The sequence below is a fragment of the Nelumbo lutea genome, chromosome 4 (assembly GCF_056320005.1).
Source record: "Nelumbo lutea isolate HS-2025 chromosome 4, American lotus-T2T, whole genome shotgun sequence".
NCBI lineage: Eukaryota > Viridiplantae > Streptophyta > Magnoliopsida > Proteales > Nelumbonaceae > Nelumbo > Nelumbo lutea.
Window position 1 is genome coordinate 4,536,896 of NC_142687.1, and position 20,868 is coordinate 4,557,763.

The window sequence follows — 20,868 nt, forward strand, 5'->3', positions numbered from 1 at the left end:
TTAGTGACCTTAACTTTCTTGAATAGTAAATAAAAGGATATGAGACTGTTCATTTTTTTGTCAATATTTAGATGATTAATTAAAAAAAAATTAAATCACTCAAATAGCATTTATATATTTTCAAATGCCAAAACTCGATTGGCACCTTTAAAAAATTCAGGTACTGAAATGTCCCATTTTAAAAGTTTGGGGGACCAAAGTGGCACTAGGCCAATTTACAGGGTGCTCACGAGTTTTTCGAAAAAAAAAATCCGATTTCCTCGAAACAGCATGCCATTCCAACAGCCAAGCTTTTCGCGAGGAGTCGGAGTCGGGGATACCTCTCACTGTCGCTTGCTCCGTTCATTTGTGGATTTGCCATTAGGAAACGAAACGGCATTTGTGCATTTTGAGTTTTCGTTGGTGTATAATGTATGGAGCCTCCGCCTCGGCCACCAAGGAATGTGATGGAAGCAGGGGGAGGGTTAGGCATCACTTCTATCGGAGAAGACATCCTTCAAATTATCCTCTCGAAGCTCCCCGCTTTATCCTTCGCATCTGCCGCCTGCGTCAGCAGCACCTGGCATCGTCTCTGCGCTCTAATCCTCTCTCGCCCTAAGCTTCTCTCTGCTCTCTCTCTAAACCCCCGTCTCGAGGTATGTCTTCCATAATAACCATCATAACTCCCTGTATATAGAAAAGCTCATATCCTAATTCACACACACACACACACACACACAATCAATCAATCGTTCGATCATTCAGTTGAGGTTTTCTTCTCTCATTTTAGATTGCTGTAAAAGAGACTCTTGACAAGGTTCTGTCCCAGCCTATTCGACCGCATTTTGCTATCGCCTGTGTTGGCAGGAAGTTCAGCTTGAAGAAAACTCATCAACTCGTATGAGCTCTCTATTAATTATTCCATGTTTTTGTATAGTCCATGTTTGTCAGTAGTAGTAAAGGGTAAAGCTAGACCTGCAGGTTAGGGCAAAATTAGGCTCCCGAATCCCTATTGTCGTTTCTGCAGCTGGTGGTATCATCGGTAGTGATGCTCTTACCAATGAATTCGAAGAGGTAAGTAGCATTTATTTTGTCTACTTTATACTAATTTTGTTTATTCAGTACGGACATTTCCAAAGGGAAGTCTTGGCCCGACAGGATTTTGGGTTTTTTTTTTCCCTAATTTTGTTTAGGTTAAATGGGAGGAAGATGACAGTGGTGAAAATCAAATGCATAATTCGCCGGCCAATGTGAATCGTGGAATCGTTTTGATCGTTGGGTTTATGCCGGGATTAAAAGTCAATGCTATCCCACTTTTACGATCAAGGGAGGTAAGGTTGTTGTATTTAAATGGTAAAAAAAATCGCCCTTGTATAATTTTCTTTTAATTAGATTCCCGTGCTTGGAAGTTGCGATGTCATTCTTCTTGCTTGGTCTGCTTTGTACGCTTGGAGTAACTAAGATTGGATTATTTTTTTTCTCTGACCTAGGAACCTCCTCAAGAGGCCATGATGAACAAGTTTGTGATGGATATCAAGGATTACACAGCTTCCATATCAAGTTGCTCCTCTCCAACGGGGATTTTGATGTTTGCAGTAAGCTAATGTTCTTCAACGTGATCTCAAATCGAGAGATGGATCTCAGATTTAATAGAATTTGTCTATTTCTTGTAAAAGTACTTTGCTATTAGAAATCCTCTAACGTGTGGGCTGGATAATGGTCTAGGATCAAAATTCTGACATGAAACCTGTTCTTCATAAGATGGGTGAGTATCATCTTGATGATTTTGATCTCTCATTTCTATTCTTTATTTTGTATATTAAATTAAAGAAAAAACAGAAACCATTACCGAAGGTGTAATATATACCTAAGAGATGGAGGAGTGTGTGTATAGCTATGTTCATATACAATACACATCATTTACAAAACAGAAGAAACAAAGAAGAAAGAGAGTAGTTGAAATTGAGCTAGAGAGTGGCACTTATGATTTCAAGTTGTACTGACTGGATAATTAGCCTCATCTTTTGGACAAGGATATGGGAGAAGGAAGACAGAGATATGGAACTGACATAATTGAAAAAACATGCTTTCAGATTCTTTCTTTTAAGGAATTTGGAAATGAAGGAATTAGAGTGTTTTTTAAGAGGAATTTTTTTCCAATTGGTCAATAGGATGCATGATTTTCTCCTCCTTAATTCTACGAGAGAGTTAAGAGGAATTCATATGGAGCTTGTTGAAGACTTTTAGTGAGGTTTGTGAATTAAAGTCGAAGGGGACTTCTTCAGAAACCAGGGACCAACTGGATTCATGTGGTATTACCACCACCATGGTACCACTTTTCTTGGATCTATTGTGGTCTAGGTGGATCAACCAATTCAACTTCTACCAAAGTTTTGGCACTACCAACTGCTAAGGATTAGAAAGGGGAGAGAGTTATATCCTTTAAGGAACAAAAGTGACTCTTTAAAGTGCTATTGCCCAATGTTGGTTCCAGATATCTGGGGTCTTGGAAGGGGTGGACTGGATATAGACCTAATCTTTAATACCATAAAATTGGCTAATTGATGGTTCACTCTATGGAAGCATGAGTTTTATTGTCATACAAAAATAGTTGTATGCTTATGCAAGCCTTTTGATGGCCTGCTGTACAGCATCAGTTTCCCTTTCTTGTGTACAATTCATGAAGTTTTTTCTTTTTGACACACAAATTCTTCTTCTAAATCTTTGTCCTTCTTTAATTGTTGTTACTGATCAAGTAATAAATATGGCATATGCTATTAACTTACGTAAAAAGAAATGGCAATAGCACCTTGGTGGATGTGGGTCTGTGTCTCAAACAGTTAAAATGGGTTTTAAAGATATCATAAAACATTATTCATTTATCAAAAAGAAAAAAACAAGATATCATAAAACATGTTATTTGAGGCTATTCATGTCTCAAGCACCTGAGTCACACTTCAATAGGTTCCTGCTATCTCTTGTTTGTTAGGACAACTACATATATTGCTAGATGTGATAGCTCTGCATGTGCAATACTTCCACCACTTATTTTGAGTAGATTATGGAAACATCCACTGACTATGCTTTTCTGAATAAAATGTAGCTAATGTTTGTCAGGACATGACTTGTAATACATTGTCATGGCATGCCTTTGCCTTGTAAGTTGTAACTTACTGTCTCCTGCTTCCTGCAGATTATGCCCTGTCAGAGGAAACAGTCATTGTGGGTGATGAGAGTGGATGCTTTTTATACAGCAGTGGAGATGATTCCTTAATTTCTGGTGGAAGTCAAGGATACTTTTCATGCAAGAATACCAAACAACCGTCATATGGAAATTATAATTGTGATGCTGTGGCTCTTGTGTTTGCTAGGGACAGAGGCAAGCCACATGGTGTGTATTTTTATGCATGAAAAATTAATTATTTAATGATAAACATATATAGAAAAACTCTACATAACATGATTACTTCGTAGAGATATTATCATCAGCTCATAGATATAAAGTCTGCAGCAGTACCTTGGAACTTTTTTGGTAACATCTTACTTTTCTGTGGAATGTGGACTAAGTTATCAAGTTGTCAAGGTGATGCCTAGGTGATAGGGCGCTCATGGAGGGTCACCTCATTGCCAAAACGTTTTTTACACGGTGCTTATAGATACTTTTATGTTCTTAACTTCTTGAGATTGTAATAATAAAATAGCCATTACTAAACTAAATTATTCAGTTTAAGTTAAAATACTAGATTCTTTTTCTTATTTTTCTCATTTGTTAGAGTTCAATCAACATGTATATTGCCTTGAACCCTCAAAGACTTAAAAGCTTGAATTGATAAACATGGAAGAACTCAAAATATTTCTTCCCTTTTATAAGATATAAAGTGGGAAATGGATTTAAAATAAAATTCTGGAAAGATCTCTGGTGGGGAGAAACTACCCTTGCAGCCTCATTCCCCAGACTTTTCAACCTCACCCTTGACCAAGTAGCCACTGTCTCCTCTTGCCTCCCAGACCGAACTGCTGAGAACACCCTAAATCTTCGCCTCAGAAGATCTCTATGGGGCCTGAGATTTATGAATTAATTGCCTTACTTCAAACCCTTAAAGAAGCCCACATCTCCCCTCCCCTAGTACCTGAATCTGGGCTCCTCATCCTATTGGCAAATTTTCTTCTAAGTCTATGCTCAAGGTTCTGATTTTTCTTTCTTTTTTTTTTTTGCAAAAGGTAAATTAATTTTATATAACTCAAAAAGACATACAAGCTGGGATCAGACCCAGGAGGGCAGTCTGATGACCACAGCTGTTACACTTTCCGCCAGAACTCAGAACAGTAAAAAGAAGACAAATTCAGACTTTTAAATTCCTCAGATACAGATATCCAAGAAATCAGTTTGTCCACAGCTCTCTGAATGGTGTCTTCAGGACTTTTGCCTTTCTTATTGAAGATTCTACTGTTCCTCTCAGCCCAAATGGTCCATAAACAGCAGCAGGAATAGTCCTCCACGCCAGGCTCCCTTTCTTACTAAGGCCTCTCACCTTCCAATAACCGAGGAGATCCTTAACCGATCTAGGCATTACCCAACTGAACTCCAAGACTCTGAGAAAGTATCCCCAAATCTGAGAGGAAAATGGACAATGAATACATAGATGATCTGTCGATTCAACATGTTGCCCACACAGACTACATAAAGGATCCATAACCTGAATGCCCCATCTTGCCAAATTAACTCTGGAGAGACATTTATCCAGGGCCATCGTCCATACAAGAAAGTTGACTTTTGAAGGACTTATAGTATTCCAGATCTGAGAAGCAGGAAAATCAGTAGGATCCAAACTACCCAATTTAGACTTTAGAGGCAAGGGACTTAACTGAAAATTCACCATTCGAATTCCATTTCCAACTCCATTTGTCTTCCAACTGCTGATCAATCTTCTCATTTTGAAGAAGAGCCATCAGGTCCCCAATCTCTTCTAATTCCCAGTCAAACAGATCCCTCCTAAAAATGGGAGTCCAAGTTAGAGACCCACCTGTCACACAACAGTACTCAGCCACAGAAGCTTCTTGAGTAAGAGCACACTGAAAAAGATGAGGAAAAGATTCAGCTAGAGTCACATCCAAACACCAAGGGTCCTTCCAGAACTTTGTTCTTTCTCCATTACCAACCTTAACAGAAATCCCTTCCATGAACACAGAGAAGCTTTTCAGGATAGATTTCCAAGGGGAGCTACCCCAACTTAGGGGAGGATCCCTGGATCTCCAGTTATTCCATTCCACCCCATATTTACCTGCAATGAGAGATCTCCACCAGGCCTCCCTTTCAGCCGAGAACCTCCAAATCCACTTGCTTAGCAGGGCAGTATTGAAATTCTTCACTTTCCTAATGCCTAACCCACCCTCAGCCTTAGGAAGACAAACTTGATCCCAACTAACAAGATGCACTTTTCTCACCTCCCCCCAACCCCTCCAAAGAAAATTCCTCTGGATCTGCTCCAATCTTTTGGCAACTTTGATTCCTCCACTCGATAACCTTTTGGCAAAGGACTTACACAGTGAAAATGCCATCTGCATTCCACTCCCAGGTCCAAGAATCTTCTTCCAAGGGGTTCAAATTCTGGTTTGAAAGCAAGCCCAACAGATCCACCACTTGATCCACTTCCCAATCTTGAAAGGTCTTCTGAAAGCAGGAACCCAAGCAATTCTAATTCCATTCACTTCACAACAATTGGCTACCGTTGCATCTTGGTTTTCTGCAAGTTGAAAAATCTGGGGGAACAACTCTTCTAAGGACCTGTTATTGCACTATTTGTCTTTCCAGAATTTCAGACAGTGCCTGGAACCCAACTTAGGGGACAGACCACTGTGAAGAAGAGGATAGACTTCCATGATTTTCTTCCAAAGAGAGCACCCCGGGGAAGGGAGGTTTGAAACGGTTAACCCTCCCCTCTATCTGTTTCATATTTGGCTCCTAGTTGTCAAGGCGATGCCTAGGCGACACGGCGCCCTTGGAGGCTCGTCTCGCCCAGCCGCCAAGTAGTTTTGTGCATTATGTTATAAAATATTTTTATATTTTTAATTTTTTGACATTATAATTATAATTATAAAATAGGCATTATTAAACTAGATTACTCATTTTATGTGTTTATGTACTAATTTCTTTTTATTATTTTCTTATTTGTTAGGGTTTAATCAACACAAACATTGCTAACTGTTGTATTGAACCCATGGTTCAAAGTATCGATAGTTCAATACACCTCTATGTATCGACAATGGTGTATCAGTACTTATAACGATACTCCCCCTTTTTTTTATTTCTTTGGTTTTCAATTTCATTTATATATATATGTTATTTAAAATAATGGGTTCCCAAAAACACTTGTAAACGTGTGTATTGGGGTGCCAAAGATACAATACAATGCACCTGATACAGGGCGTATTGTATCGAAGTTTTGATCCTTGATTGAATCCTCAAAGATTTTAGAACCTGAACTGATGGAGCGCAATCCGGCCGGTTTTAGCTGTCAACGATTTCGCCTCTGACTGGAGCAATGGGGAGCCTGAAACGGAGAAGATGAGGGAACTCCGGGGGGAACCCGGTGAGATAACTCCGAAGCTCAAGTTAGTATTCTCTCAAAGGCAAAGTAAAGACCAGATGGCGCAAAGTTCAGATACCTTGTTGTTGGGGGTAGGGGGCCTTTTATAACCACTTCGCGCACTCACTCCGAGGCCTCTGTCAGGTCGGGTATGATTACCTCTGTTTTTGCCGGTTCGGGTGTCATCCTTTCTGTTGGGACAGAACCGCCACTGCTCCTTGTTGGAGCTGTCTCTATAACTGGAGATGGCTGTGTCAAGTGGTGGTGGCAGGTGGCCGTTTGAAGTGCGGACGTCAAGCGTCAGATCCCAAGTCAGTCAGGTGCGCCGCCCCTGGGTACGAAATTCCTCGGTGTCAGGCATGGTACGATTTGTTCAGTTTGGCGTCCTGGCGGCGAAGTGGAGTGGTGAGCGAGGTGAAGTCTTGAGTTCAGAGGTATGTCCTCCTGTCTTGCTCTAGTGGGAATAGAACATTGACTCTAGTGCTCCTGCTTACTCTGGGTCCGCTCATACGCGAGCTGGGCCCTCGGGCTCGGGAGCACCCGTGTGAGTGGACTCGACGTAAGGGGCCCCTGCCGCTTCCTACATTGAAGGAGCCACCTCGGGCTCCCTGGGCAGATCCTTCGACGTGTGGTCTGGAACCTGAGGCTCCTCATCCTGGGGCTGCTCGGTACGAGTTCGCTTGGCGACCCGCTTCCACCTCTTCATGCCTTGGAACCTGAACGAATAAGCAAGGGAAGAACTTAAAATTTTGTCTAATCAACACATTTTCTTCTTACAGATCCTCTTCTTCTTCCACCTTTTCTTTTCTTCTTTTCCTATAACAAAAGTAGGGGTTCAGCCCCTATATTTTTTGAAATTTCTTTCCTTTGTTCCTTGTTCTTCTCATAAAATGTTGATTTTCTAAACTTAAAACATGAAATTTATACTTCTCTTATGAAAATTATGGATAATTATTAAAGAAAGATGGTTATGGAACCTAGGGAACTACCCTAGGATATTTGGTTTTACTCAAAAAAATCCATCGCCTAGGCGACTAGGCGACAAGGCGCCCCCCTGTCGCTTAGCCTTGCCTTGGCGCCTTAAAAACTATGATTTGGCTGCAATTAAATTCCTCCACTATCTCATTCTCGTGCAAATCTCCAAATCCATTTCCCCATTAAAGCTCTGTTAAAAGTTTTCAGACTTCTCACCCCTAAACCACCTTTTACTCTTGGAGTACAAACCTTTTTCCAATTGACCAGATGGATATTCTTTTTCTCCTCCCAACCTTTCCATAGGAAATTCCACTGAAGCCTTTCCATTTTATGCGCCACTTTAGTGGGGATTGGGAAGAGGGAGAGGAAGGAGGAGGGAATATTAGAAAGAGAACTTATTAGGAGAGTGATTCTACCCCCCAAGGAAAGATATTTGGCTTTCTAAGAAGCCAATTTCCTTTGTAATCTTTCCACCACCGGATCCCATATTAGGGATGAGGTACATTTATCCCCCAAGGGAAGGCCTAGGTACATTATCGGCAAAAAACCAATCTGGCAAGCAAGACCTTCTGCTAGAGCTTCAAGATTCTCTATTTTCCCAATTGGAATTACTCTACTCTTGGCTCAATTGACTCTCAAACCTGTCACCATTTCAAACCAACTCAGCAAGCAGGACCCCCAATTGATCTAGTTCCACATCAATAAAACACAAGGATAGCTTTAAAAACTATGCCTATAGGGTTCCCTTGCCTTACTTTGACAATCAAGAATACAAAGATAGCTTTGACAATCACATGGTCTCAACACTTTCTTTTGACCCTCCAATAGAACACGACATGCTATCAACCAAATGAAAAACTAAATAATCCAATGAGTGCTTGCCTGGGTGATTTGGTTCAATGTGTTCACATGGTCACAACACTTGTGATCCTCTAATAAAACACAAACATGCTATTAATCAAATAAAAACCAAAATATCCAATTCATGCATCGTGCTATTGCTACCCCAAATAACATATTAACAACCTGCTAACAGATGAAAAAATAGAGATTGCCTTCAAGGTTGATAGTAGAAATCACTGATTGCAGTTTTAGATGAATTCCTTGTGAAGAGAAAGAAGAAGAAGATGAAGAGTTTTAGCAATAGAGAGAAGAGAGGAGAAGAAAAGGAGTGGGATGTCAAGCAGAATTGAAAATTAGTTCTGACCGCCAACCCCTCTTTGTATTATATACTCCAATTAAAAGAATAAGAGATTACAAGAATGCCCTTAGTAGGGCGGCTACTTAAGTAGCTAAACAATCACAACTTGAAAAACATAAATTAATGGGCCCAAAGCCCAATAACTTCCTAACTTAACAACTTAAAAATAAAAGATAAATAACTAGGCCCAATAACTAGAAATTGGCCCAACTCAACATTCCCCCTCAAGTTGGGAGTAAATGTCACACATTCCCAACTTGCGTAGGTCATGCTCCAGCTTGTTCTTCGCAACACCTTTTGTGAGAACATCAACAAGCTGCAAATTAGAAGCAATGTATGGGAGACAATCTTCCCCAGAAGTCACCCTTTCTCTAATGAAATGTTTATCCACTTCAATGTGCTTTGTTCGGTCATGCTGAACTGGGTTATGGGCAATGTTAATTGCTGCTTGATTATCACAATACAACATCATAGGTTATTCTACCTTTACACCAATCTCTCCTAACAAGGAACGGATCTAGAGAAGTTCTGAAACTCCATGTGCCATGGCCTTGTATTCAGCTTCTACACTTAATCTTGCCACCATTGTCTGTTTCTTACTTTTCCACAAGACTAGGTTACCCCCAACAAGAGTGCAAACTCCTGAAGTAGATCTCCTATCATCAAGGCATCATGCCCAATCGGCATCTATATAAGCCTCTAGCTTCAATTGTCCATGATCAGCAAATAGTATGCCTCTGCCTGGGTGTCCCTTCAGATAAGCAAGAATCCTGCCAACAGCCTCCCAATGTTGGACTCGTGGGGCATGCATGTATTGACTCACCTCACTTACTGCATAGGAGATGTCTGGTCTTGTCATACACAAATACAACAACTACCCCATAAGTCTCTGATATCTCCCAATGTCCTTTACCAGCTCACCTTGTGATGTATTAATTCTGTGATTCTGATCAATAGGAGTACTGACTGCCTTTGTTCCAAGCTTCCCTGTTTCTTGTAGAAGATCTAGAACATACTTCCTCTAAGAAATAAAGATTCCATGTTTTGATCTTGCAACTTCAATGCTCAAGAAGTACCTAAGCTCTCCAAGATCCTTAATTTCAAATTCCCTGTGTAGATACTTTTTCAAACTGTCAATCACACTTAGGTCATTTCCTATGACAACAATATCATCCACATAAACAATTAGGATTGACACCAAGGATCCCCTTCGCTTCACAAACAAGGTATGGTCAGATTGAGTCTGAGTGTAGCCAAAAGCAACCAAGGCCTTCTTGAACCTGTCAAACCATGCTTTGGGAGACTGCTTTAAACCATAAAGTGACTTCTTAAGTTTTCATACCTTCCCCTTTTCAGCATTACTGTAGAAACCAACAGGAAGATCCATATACACTTCCTCTTGCAGATCTCCATTTAGAAAAACATTTTCCACATCAAGTTGAAACAGAGGCAAAGAGTATGTGGCAACAAGAGAGAAGTATCCGAATAGAGGTCATCTTTGCAACTGGTGCAAAGGTCTCTAAGTAATCAATGCCATAGGTCTGTGTGTACCCTTTTGCAACAAGTCTGGCCTTATACCTTTCTATACTTCCATCTACCTTATAATTGACTGTGTAAACCCATCTACATCCAACAATCTCCTTGCCCTCTGGTAGATCCACAATCTCCTATGTATGATTCTTAATTAAGGCTTCCATCTCTTCCTGCATAGTTGTTTCCACTCAGGTTTGGAGAGAGCCTCACTGACACCCTTGGGTATAGACACACAATCAAGAGAGGAAAGGAAAGCACAGTAGGAAGGAGAAAGTCCACTATAGGATAGATACTGTGGAATACAATGAGCAATACAAGTTCTAGGTTATCTGTAGTGGGATTAGTAGAATCAATGGGAACCGAAACAGTAGAGGGATCAAGAGGAATATCTGAATCCGTGTCAGCAGAATCCGGAGTCTCCAAGGAACCAACAGGAAGTGATGTGAGTTGTTCTTCTGCAGTGGAATCAACCTCCCTGTGAAGTCTCTGTAGTAACACTGAGAAGCAAGACACAAAGGAGGTGGTAAGGTAGGTGACATAGGAGGATCAGACACTAGAATTGGAACTGGAAGAGGAATAGACTATTCACTCACTTCCCCAAAATACTCTCCCTGAGAAGGATTCTTCGAGAAGAAGGATGTGAACTCAAAAAGGTGACATCCATAGTAACATACCGACTCCTAGAGACTGGATCATAGCAGCAGTACCTTTTCTGATTTTCTGCATATCCAAGAAAGACACACTTCTTTGCCTTTGGATCAAGCTTTGAGCAATGAGGACCAAGAATATGTGCAAAGCAAACACACCCAAACACCCTGAGAGGAACATCTCCCCCTTAGGAAAAAGGAGATTGAATGGTGTGCTGAATCCAAGTATACGGGATGACACCCTATTAATCCTTGTGATTATCATGCTTCTTGCAATTTCAACAATGTGTCTGTTCTTCCTCTCTACAACACCATTCTGCTGTGGACTGTAGGAACAATTGCTCTGATGGACAATACCATATTCTAATAGATACGAAGCAAGGTGTTTTTCAAAATATTCCCTGGCATTGTCTAATCTAGACACCTTAATTTGTATCCCAAACTGTGTTAGCACCATTTGATGAAATTGCCAAACCAAGGATGGTACCTCATCTCGAGATGTCATTAAGTAAATCCAAGAATATCGAGAAAAATCATCCACAAATAAGAGAAAATATCGATAGCCACCCATAGAAGGAACATGATATGGTCCCCATACATCAGAATGAATAACATCAAAAGGAGATGAACATCTTTTATTACTAGCTTTAAAGGATCTCTACAATGTTTTCCAAGTTGATAACCATCACACTCCAGACTGGACAAATTAACAGACTCAAAAAGCTTTGGAAATAAGAAACTCAAAGAAGAAAAAGTCAAATGGCCCAAACGATTATGCCAAAGCATAATCTGACTCACAGACCCCAACTCACCATCCCTGCTAACATGATGACCCTGATGACGAGGAAGCACATCTAGGAGGTAGATTCCATTCACTTCATGACCACTCCCAATCGTCCTCTTTGAATTCAGATCCTGCAAGACACAATGACCAGGAGAAAAAATTACTAAGCAATTCAGGTTCTTAGTCAAACTACCAACATATAACAGGTTAGTACTCAATCTGGGAACATGAAGGACAGAGGGAAGAGAAATGGAATCATTAATCTTGACAGACCCTTTCCCAGCAATGGGAACATGAGATCCATCAGCTGTGGAGACTCTGTCTCTACCAGAACAGAGTTGGTAAGAAGAAAAAATAATGGAACTATGGGTCATGTGCACTGAGGTTCCAGAATCTATAATCCAAAGAGGTCCCTCCTTACCTGTAGTAGAAACATAATTTGCAGTGGCATGTGGACTACCTGTGTGAGCAAAGGAAGTAGAGTGTTCTCCACTAGAACCACCTGTACCTAGCTGTCCACCAGTTACTGAATTAGGACTGACTATATCCTGCTGATTCAGGAACTGCCCATATCTCTTAAGTTTGGCCCTCACTGCAGTAGCTGCAACTCCAGAGTAGTTGTAGTAGGAAGGGCCGGTATGTCACCAGTGACTGCCATGTGAGCATTTCCCTTCTTATTTTTAAGTCTATTTGGCACAAGATGAGGATGAAGCTTCCAGCAGGTATCTCTTGTGTGTTTAGGCTTCTTACAGTAGTCACAAATCAAATCCTTTTTGATTTCACTACCACCTTGGTCTCCACCTTGTTTAGGTTTCACAGTGCTAACCATGGCTGATTGATCAAAACCAGAAGTTTTCATCATCACATTTCTCCTGCTCTCTTCTCCTAATACAAAGGCATATGCCTGGGAGTGAGTAACACTGTCCATGGAAAGAATATGCTGTCTTGCAATATCATACTCGGGATTAAGGCCAGCAAGAAATTCAAAAACCCTATACTTCTCTAGGAGCTTCTGGTAGGCAACTACATCCTTGGTGGTTTCCCAAACAACTGTCTCTAGATGGACAATCTCCTGCCACAAGGTTTTAAGGGCTGAAAAGTAAATAGCAATAGGTCTATCTCCTTGCCTTGTAGCAATAATCCGATTCCTCAATTGATAGGTCCTAGCAACATTCTCACTCTGTATGTAGGTTTCTACAACCCCATCCCATATTTCCTTAGCTGTATTTGCCCACAAAAAATTCTTACTTATATGGGTCTACATCAAATTATACAGCGAAGTTATCACCATATAATTTTCCTGTACCCACAGGGAGCTGTTAGTTTCGGGTTTCACTTCTTCACCAGTGATATACCTAACTTTCCGCGAGCACCAATGGCCATCTTCGCAAATTGTGACCATTCTAAGTAATTTGAACCATCCAACTTAACTGAAGTAATGGTCCTAGCCTCGAAAAGGTCTCCGACACCTCCCACTGGTCCCATTTCACTCTCGGGTTTGTTTTCAACTCTGTTACCCTCCATAATTCTCAAAAAGGGGTCAGAAGGTTACTGTAAGATGAAACAATATCAAATAAATCACTTTTGGTACCACCAACACCCTTCTAGTGCCCTAGATGATCCTTCCACAAGATTCCTTTTTTTGCAGGACGGGAGAAAAGAGAGAAGAGGTAGCCGCTCTCTCCAAAGACCTCCAAAACAAGTACAACTTGAACCACCCCTTCAAAAAACTCCAAGGAACCCTAAAAAATTAGGGCGCCACTTCCTAGGCCAAAATTGAAGAGTCCAACAAAAATAGGACACTCCTCCTTTCTCCAGTTTTTCCTAAATTTGATGGGAAACCCTAGACTAGCTACAGGGCATAACAAATTCACCAAAAAATCCAAAAGCTAGGCTTACTTGAGATCTTCGACCAGCCTCTCAAATCACCATGCAGTCGGCCGATCTAAGGCTGCATGATTGAACAACTCAAGGAACCTTCGGCCTACTCTGATACCAAGTGGAAATCATTGATTGCAGTTTTAGATGAATTCCTTATGAAGAGAAAGAAGAAGAAGATGAAGAGTTTCAGCAGTAGAGAGAAGAGAGGAGAAGAAAAGGAGTGGGATGTCAACCAGAATTGAAAATTAGTTCTGGCCGCCAACCCCTCTTTGTATTATATACTCAAATTAAAAGAATAAGAGATTACAAAAATGCCCTTAGTAGGGCGGCTACTTAAGTAGCTGAACAGTCTCAACTTAAAAAACATAAACTAATGGGCCTAAAGCCCAATAACTTCCTAACTTAGCAACTTAAAAATAAAAGAATAATAGCTGGGCCCAATAACTAGAAATCGGCCCAACTCAACAATGATGAATTTAGAAATAACAAGATAGCCTAACATGTTGAGTGGTTAGTTCAAACGACCACAACATTTCCATGCAACCTTCCAATAAAACACAAATATGCTATCAATCAAATGAAAAACCAAATCACCCCATGAGTGCATGCCTAGGTGATTTGGTTTTGACGAGTTCACATGGTCACAACACTTTTTTTTGCAACCCTACAATATAACACAAGCATGGGGATGATCCACTCTTGGCTGACTGTACACCTGTTGTTTAAAGACAGACATCCAAGTGCTTCTTTTGAGTTTAATCTTTTGTTTGTAAGGAGGGAGTAGTTTTCGTGATTAGGGGATTGAGGGCTGTATGGGGCTTTTTTGGTTTCTTTGTATATCCTCTGTTCCTTTCTCTTTGTACAGGGGTTTCTATAGTTGGTTTTAATGAAATCACTTTACCTTACAGTTTTCAAAAAAAAAAAAATATATATATATATATAACACAAGCATGCTAACAATCAAATGAAAAACCAAATCACCCAATTATTGTATGCCTTTTTTCTACCCTAAATGATACAAAAATAGTCCACTAACATATGAAAAAGTAGAGATTACCTCTAAGGTCTACTACCTTACTATGACTAAGGGTGTCAATGGACTTATTATTCATAAAAAAAAGGGTGTCAATTGACCGGTTTTGGACTCGACCCCGTTCAGTTCAAAATCAATTTGGGATGGATTGGACGGACCAAAAAGACATAGTGGATTGGACCAATCTGATCGAAAATATTTATTTGATTGGACTGGACCTAGTCCATCCATGATAAATTTATATTGGATTTGGTTGGATTAAGCCAATATCCTGTCCATTGGTATAAGATAAGAATATAGGTGTCAATGGACTGGGTTTGGGTTGAAACCAATCTAAATTAAAATAAGTTTGAACAAATTGGACGGTCCGAACATTGAATTGGACCGGTCCAAAATGGTCCAAATTATTCATTGGATTGGATTGGACCTGGTCCATTTGTAATGGACTCACATTGGACCGGATCCAATTGGACCAAATCCAGTCCAATCGATACCCCTAACTATGACAATCAAGAAATGCCAAGGCACCTAACATGCGTTGTGATGTATTCATAGGGTCACAATACTTTCTTGTGGCCTTCCAATAAAACACTAACATGCTATCAATGAAAAGAAAAACCAAATCACCTAGTGATTGCATGACTGGGTGTTTTGATTTCAATGAGTTCATGTGGTCACAACACCTTGTGATGACCCTACAATAAGTCATGAACATGCTAATAATCAAATTTAAAACCAAATCACCTTGTGGGTGCATGCCTAGGTGATTTGGTTTCATTTAGTCCACATGAGTGCATGCTTATTGTTTCTACCCCATGTGATACATGAACTACCCTTTATCATATGATAAAATGGAGACTACCTCTAGGATCCACTATCTTATTAGGAATATCAAGAAGTACGAAGGTACTAAAATATAGAGTGCTGAGTTCACATAAGAATAACACTTTCTTGTGGCCTCTAAAAAGACCTAAACATGCTATAAGTCAAAGGATAAACCAAATCACCAGTGAGTGCATGCCTAGGTAATTTGGTTTTCTTGAGTTCACGTAGTCACAACAATTCCTTGCAATCACCCAATAAAATACAAACATGCTATTATCAATCAAATGAAAAACCAAATAACCTAGTGAAGGCATGTTTGCTATTGCTACACCAAATGATACAAAAACAACCCACCATCATATAAAACAGAGACTACCCCTAGATTATACTACCTAACTATGACAATCAGGTAATACCAAGGTAGCTAAAATAGCTTAACATGTAGAGTGATGCCTAGGTGATAAGGCACTCATGGAGATCACCTTACTTAATCGCCAAGATATTTTTTTATACACTGCTCTTGTATACTTAATATTCGTAGCTTACTGAGATTATAATAATAAAACAGATATTATTAAATAAATTATTCAGTTTTAGATGAAATACTAGTTTCTTTTTATTATTTTTTATTTGTTAAATTTCAATCCAGATGTATACTGTCTTGAACCGTCGAAGACTTCAAATCCTGAACTAATAAACATGGAAGGACTCAAAATTTTGTCCAATCAACACATAATGATTTTCTTTTCTTTTTTCCTCTGTTTTCTTTTCTTTTCTTCTTGGGACAAAAATAGAGGCTTGCCCCCCCCTATTTTTTGAAGTTCCTTTTTTTCTTCCATTTCATGAATATGTTGATTCTTTATGTTTTAAATGAAGTTTATACATTTTTTTTATGAAGATTATAGACAATTAGTAGTGAAAGATGGTTGCTGCTTGCTATGAAACCTAGGGAATTACCCTCGGATTCATGGTTTTCATTCAAAAAAGTCCCTTCACCTAGGTGACGCCTAGGTCCCTGCCTCTAATGAGCTGGACACCCTGGGGCAAGTTTTCTACCTGTAATGAGCTGCATATAATTTCATTGTCTTCTCACTTGTTCAACTTTTTGAAAGAAAAGGCCAAACTCAGACACCTGGCTGAGTTGAAGCTGAGTTTTATGACCTTGATTCATCATTTGTATTTTGTAATTCAGTGGCTACAGGAAACTCATTTTTAGTTACCATTGTCAATTTGTTCTCGTCATCCTCTGCTGCTTTGCTTTCTATTGTAGCAGGTCTAGGAGAAATTCAGTTTCATCTTGCACTGTCAACAGGTGTAACACCTGTTGGCCCTACATACAAGGGGGCTTCAGTTAGAGTAAATAAAGGCAAAGAATCTGCATGTTCTACATGGCTCACTGCCAGAAGAGAAGGGTTTGTTGAGAAGTTTGATGGTCAAAGAATTCTACATGATATTGATGGTGAGGTATATGCTCTTAAAGCTATTGAACTTGTAGTCAATTCAGTCAATTGATGGTCTTCAAATATGCTGCTAAACCTTTTCCAAAGCCATGAGTTATAAAGCGTTGTGTGAGGCACAGTGGTTTCTTGTCATTTCATTTTTTTGTTGCCAATTTATGACTTAATGGATACCTTCCATTGCAGCAAGTGGCTTGTCACCGCTAGCCAAACACCTGGCTTGATTGTTTTATGGATTTGCAGTGTTTTTCTCTTAGTTCATCAGATGTTGATTTGTTGACTATGTTAAACAAACATGGCATGGACTATGATACCTGGATACCTGTACAAGGTGCTGTTTTATGTTGGATACTTCAATTTTTAGTGTAAATTCCACATTCAATACCATATCCAGCTATGTCCTTGCTGTATTTGGGAAAATTGGGCAAGGACATGGTTTGGGCAAGGTGTCTGATACAGAAAATTAAGTGTCCGACATGGACACAGCTCTTATTTTGAAGTGTCCATGCAACATAGCTTTTTGATTACTAAAATTCATATAATCTCCCTAATCTTTGTTGTTTTGACAATTTGTGTATCTGTTGTTTCTTTTCTAAATCATGCAAGCATGGATATGAACACATCCACCAAATCTTATCCATGCGCATCACATTTGTTTTTCACTCCTGATAGATGTAGCTCCTTATTTATTTCCAGTGGTGAACAAAATGAGGCAAGTTTCTTGGAAGGAACAGAAGTCTTTTTTTTTTATGCTTTATATAGACATGATGCAAACTTGGTGGCATAAACTCATATCAATATATAAAGGGGGTAAAATTAGCTATTTGCCCCCACTGAAATGTTAGTATCTATACTGCCCAATGGTTCTATAGGCTTCTTACTGGAAAAAAAAATGTTTTTAAAGGCAGAGTTGTGAGTCAAGGCACTATGGTCTTCTAATGCATGAAGGACCACAAGATACTAAGCTTTCTTACAGATTCTCTAAGACTATAAAATGCTTTTAATATAAATCAAACATCATATTAATCCTTAAACTTGGGTTTGTAATGAGAACCTATTGTAACTAATGTATCAATTATCAAATGGAAGCAAGGGATCTTAGAGCTTTAGGCTTGTACCTTCTAAGACATTAGGCAAGCCTCAAGGTATAAAACCATACATTGCTTTCTAGAACACTGATAATGTTCACCTAGTTGGTTGCCACTTGGCAAAAGCTTTAACCACATTTTATTCTTGCATGATTTTTTTCTCCTATCAAACATGCCTAACAAGGATCATGGGTTGTTTACAATAAAATACGAAATGATGGCAACCATGTATTGATGTGTTTGGCTATGCTCCTTGTGCGCCAATTAATTACCTTCCAATTTACAATATCACATTTTATGAGAGATGCATTTATGTTGTATCAATATTCAAAACCCAATGGAATGAGGAAAAGGATAGGGACTATTGGGGACAGCACTTTGGGTTGATAATATAGAAATCATTTATTCTGTGAGATATACAGAAAGCATTTTAATAGATTTGTTCTCTGAAGGTGCTCTTGGCTCAATGAATATTTAATTTAGCAATATCATGCTTTCTTTCTTGTTTTCATTCTGTGCTCTGGGAACTTGTCATTTTTAAGTATGCCCTCCTTTTCTACAGTTGAAAGCTTCAAGAATTACTGCAAATTGCCTTGAAACAGTAGAAGGAAACAAACATATCTTCTTATATGTTCTATTATGTCTCAAGAAATGTTCTACCTTAAGTGCAAAATAATATTTGGCAGATGGGAAATGGCATTTTTTGTGATGATCTGTACATCGGGGTTGTGAAACGAAGGAAATGCTCAATTGGATCAGAGAAAGGGAGGCTGGTCTCATCATTGGCATTTCATGAAGTTTTGGGGTAAAGATACAAAACTTTTATGGCATCCATTGATAGTCTTATTTGGTGTTTTAGTCACACATTTATGATTGTTTCAAATAGGAATACACGATTTCTAGTGATCACCTTTCATAACATGAACCATGTATATGGCACATGGGGCACCGCCTTTTGTTATATAAGAGAAAATTTGGTTAAGGACATGCTGTATAACATATTTCTTCATTATCTGGCGGCTTTCATTTTGTAGCAACAAGTTGATGTGGATGGGTGAAAATATTGCACCATGACTTTGGTAATATAATTGTGTGCAAGTGGTCTCCCACTGGAAATGTCCAGGATGAAAACTTTAAACTTAGAATGTAATGTTCCTCCTCTAATAACTTGATAGAACTTTTAGTTGAATGGTGGAATGCACACTGTTGCATACAAGTTTCTTGAATCTACAACAGGTGTCTAGAGTTCTAGGAAATCTTTTTTTTTTAATCCCCAGTCAACTAATCTATAAGGTAGTAGCTGGTTGAGTATTTTTTGTTATTTTCTTCCTCCAATTTAAAGATCCCTAAATACTGATCTCTTTTCACAGGGGAGATGAAGAATACCTTTATGTTAAGGGTAATGGAATTAAAACAGGGGATCCCTTCCGCTTCTATCATCCAGACCCTAAAGTTGCTTTAACATCTCGCAACAATGTCTTTGAGGATTTCAGAATTTTGAAGCAAGACTTATACTGCAAAGGTTGTCATAATGTGAGGGGTACTGCAGAGGCTGGTGAAAGGAAGTTAGTCTTTGGAGGACTTGTATTCTCTTGCTATGGTCGTGGAGAGTCCTTTTTTGGATGCCCGAAAGTTGATAGCTTAGCTTTCTTGGAGAATTTTCCTGGGATACCATTAGCTGGAATGTTTTGTGGTGGGGAGATTGGCCGCGGCTTCGCAAGCTCAGCCATGCAATATGACAGTGAAGAACGAAGTACTCCCAGTTGCTGTCTACATGTTTATAGCACAGTGTATCTTGTGATGTTGTATACTTCAAAATCTCCGGAATGTTAGGATCTGTGGATGTCAAGCAGAAGATGGTCCATTTATACTTGGAGGCGTGAGCCGTGTATTGGGTCTGGTTTACTTTTAGGATATACAGTCGATCATGGATGTTATACAACGCTGGGGTAATCTGATATGCATGCCTGGATAACATTTTTCTGCATGACGTTGCTACCGGCTGGATCATGGTTTGCTGCATATTTAATACGTCGACTATGATATAGAAAAGATATGATATATGAAAAATTTTTGACCAATCAACTGGTATCATAAATGTGGTAGCCAAATTGGTCAAAACTCTTAGATATCGTATCTTTCCTGCATCATAGATTTTCCCATTTAATACTCAGATATATAACGCTGGATAAAAAAAAAAGTTTATGGTGATTTTGAGAGAAGAGTTCTTTGAATGAAAGTATGTTACACTATATACTACGTCTAATGATCCTCCCCTTTCATAGTTAATATCTTCTGCCCTACTGTCAATTGCTTTCACAAATTCCTAACAATTTTATTAATGGACAAAATGAAGCCAAAAAAACTGTAGAGAGAAATGAAGGCTATGAATTGCCAATTGATCTCTATGCATGATGCTGGATTTTGTTTGGGTTAACGATGAAAAGAAGCTCTAAAAGACCCAAAGATTTCTTATTTCATTCATTGTGATTTATACTTTACTGGAAAGGCGACGAGGCATGGATGTTGTCACTGCAGATGCACATGTGCTCTCTGCTATAACCCACGTAATGTATGTAGTTACCTTATATAAAATGTGGCATCAAGAAATTAGTTTATCCTGATTTTTCAAAGAGAATTTCGCCCGTCCGAATCAATAATAATATTCCATTATTTGATTTCATTTTTAGATTTTTGAAATACCATTCTTTTTAGATTTGGGGAAAATAAAGTTACGAGGTCTTCCACATGCCCTCGCATTGGAGGTTTTGACTAGTGAATCTTGTAACTTAAGAGTTGTTTGAATACTCTCAACCTAGGGAGACTATGCAGAACCATTAAGTGTCAAGTGATAAGCTCATACATCACATGGGAAGAT

At 39.2% G+C, this 20,868-nt stretch overlaps 1 protein-coding gene across 2 annotated transcripts; it reads left to right on the forward strand.

Moving 5' to 3' along the window:
• Window positions 1–175: 175 nt before the first annotated feature.
• LOC148853480 (F-box/LRR protein) lies at window positions 176–19,977 on the forward strand. Of its 2 annotated transcripts, none has more exons than XM_088984117.1 (10): window positions 176–635; window positions 770–877; window positions 961–1,053; window positions 1,173–1,310; window positions 1,470–1,574; window positions 1,705–1,744; window positions 3,173–3,370; window positions 16,719–16,909; window positions 18,677–18,795; window positions 19,361–19,977. In XM_088984117.1, exons 1-10 carry the CDS (start codon window positions 414–416, stop codon window positions 19,821–19,823), a joined length of 1,677 nt encoding a protein of 558 aa, XP_088840243.1. In that variant the 5' UTR covers window positions 176–413; the 3' UTR covers window positions 19,824–19,977. The 2 variants fall into 2 exon arrangements, with proteins under 2 accessions (XP_088840243.1, XP_088840242.1); XM_088984116.1 differs by having other exon boundaries at window positions 181–635; window positions 16,716–16,909.
• Window positions 19,978–20,868: the final 891 nt, after the last annotated feature.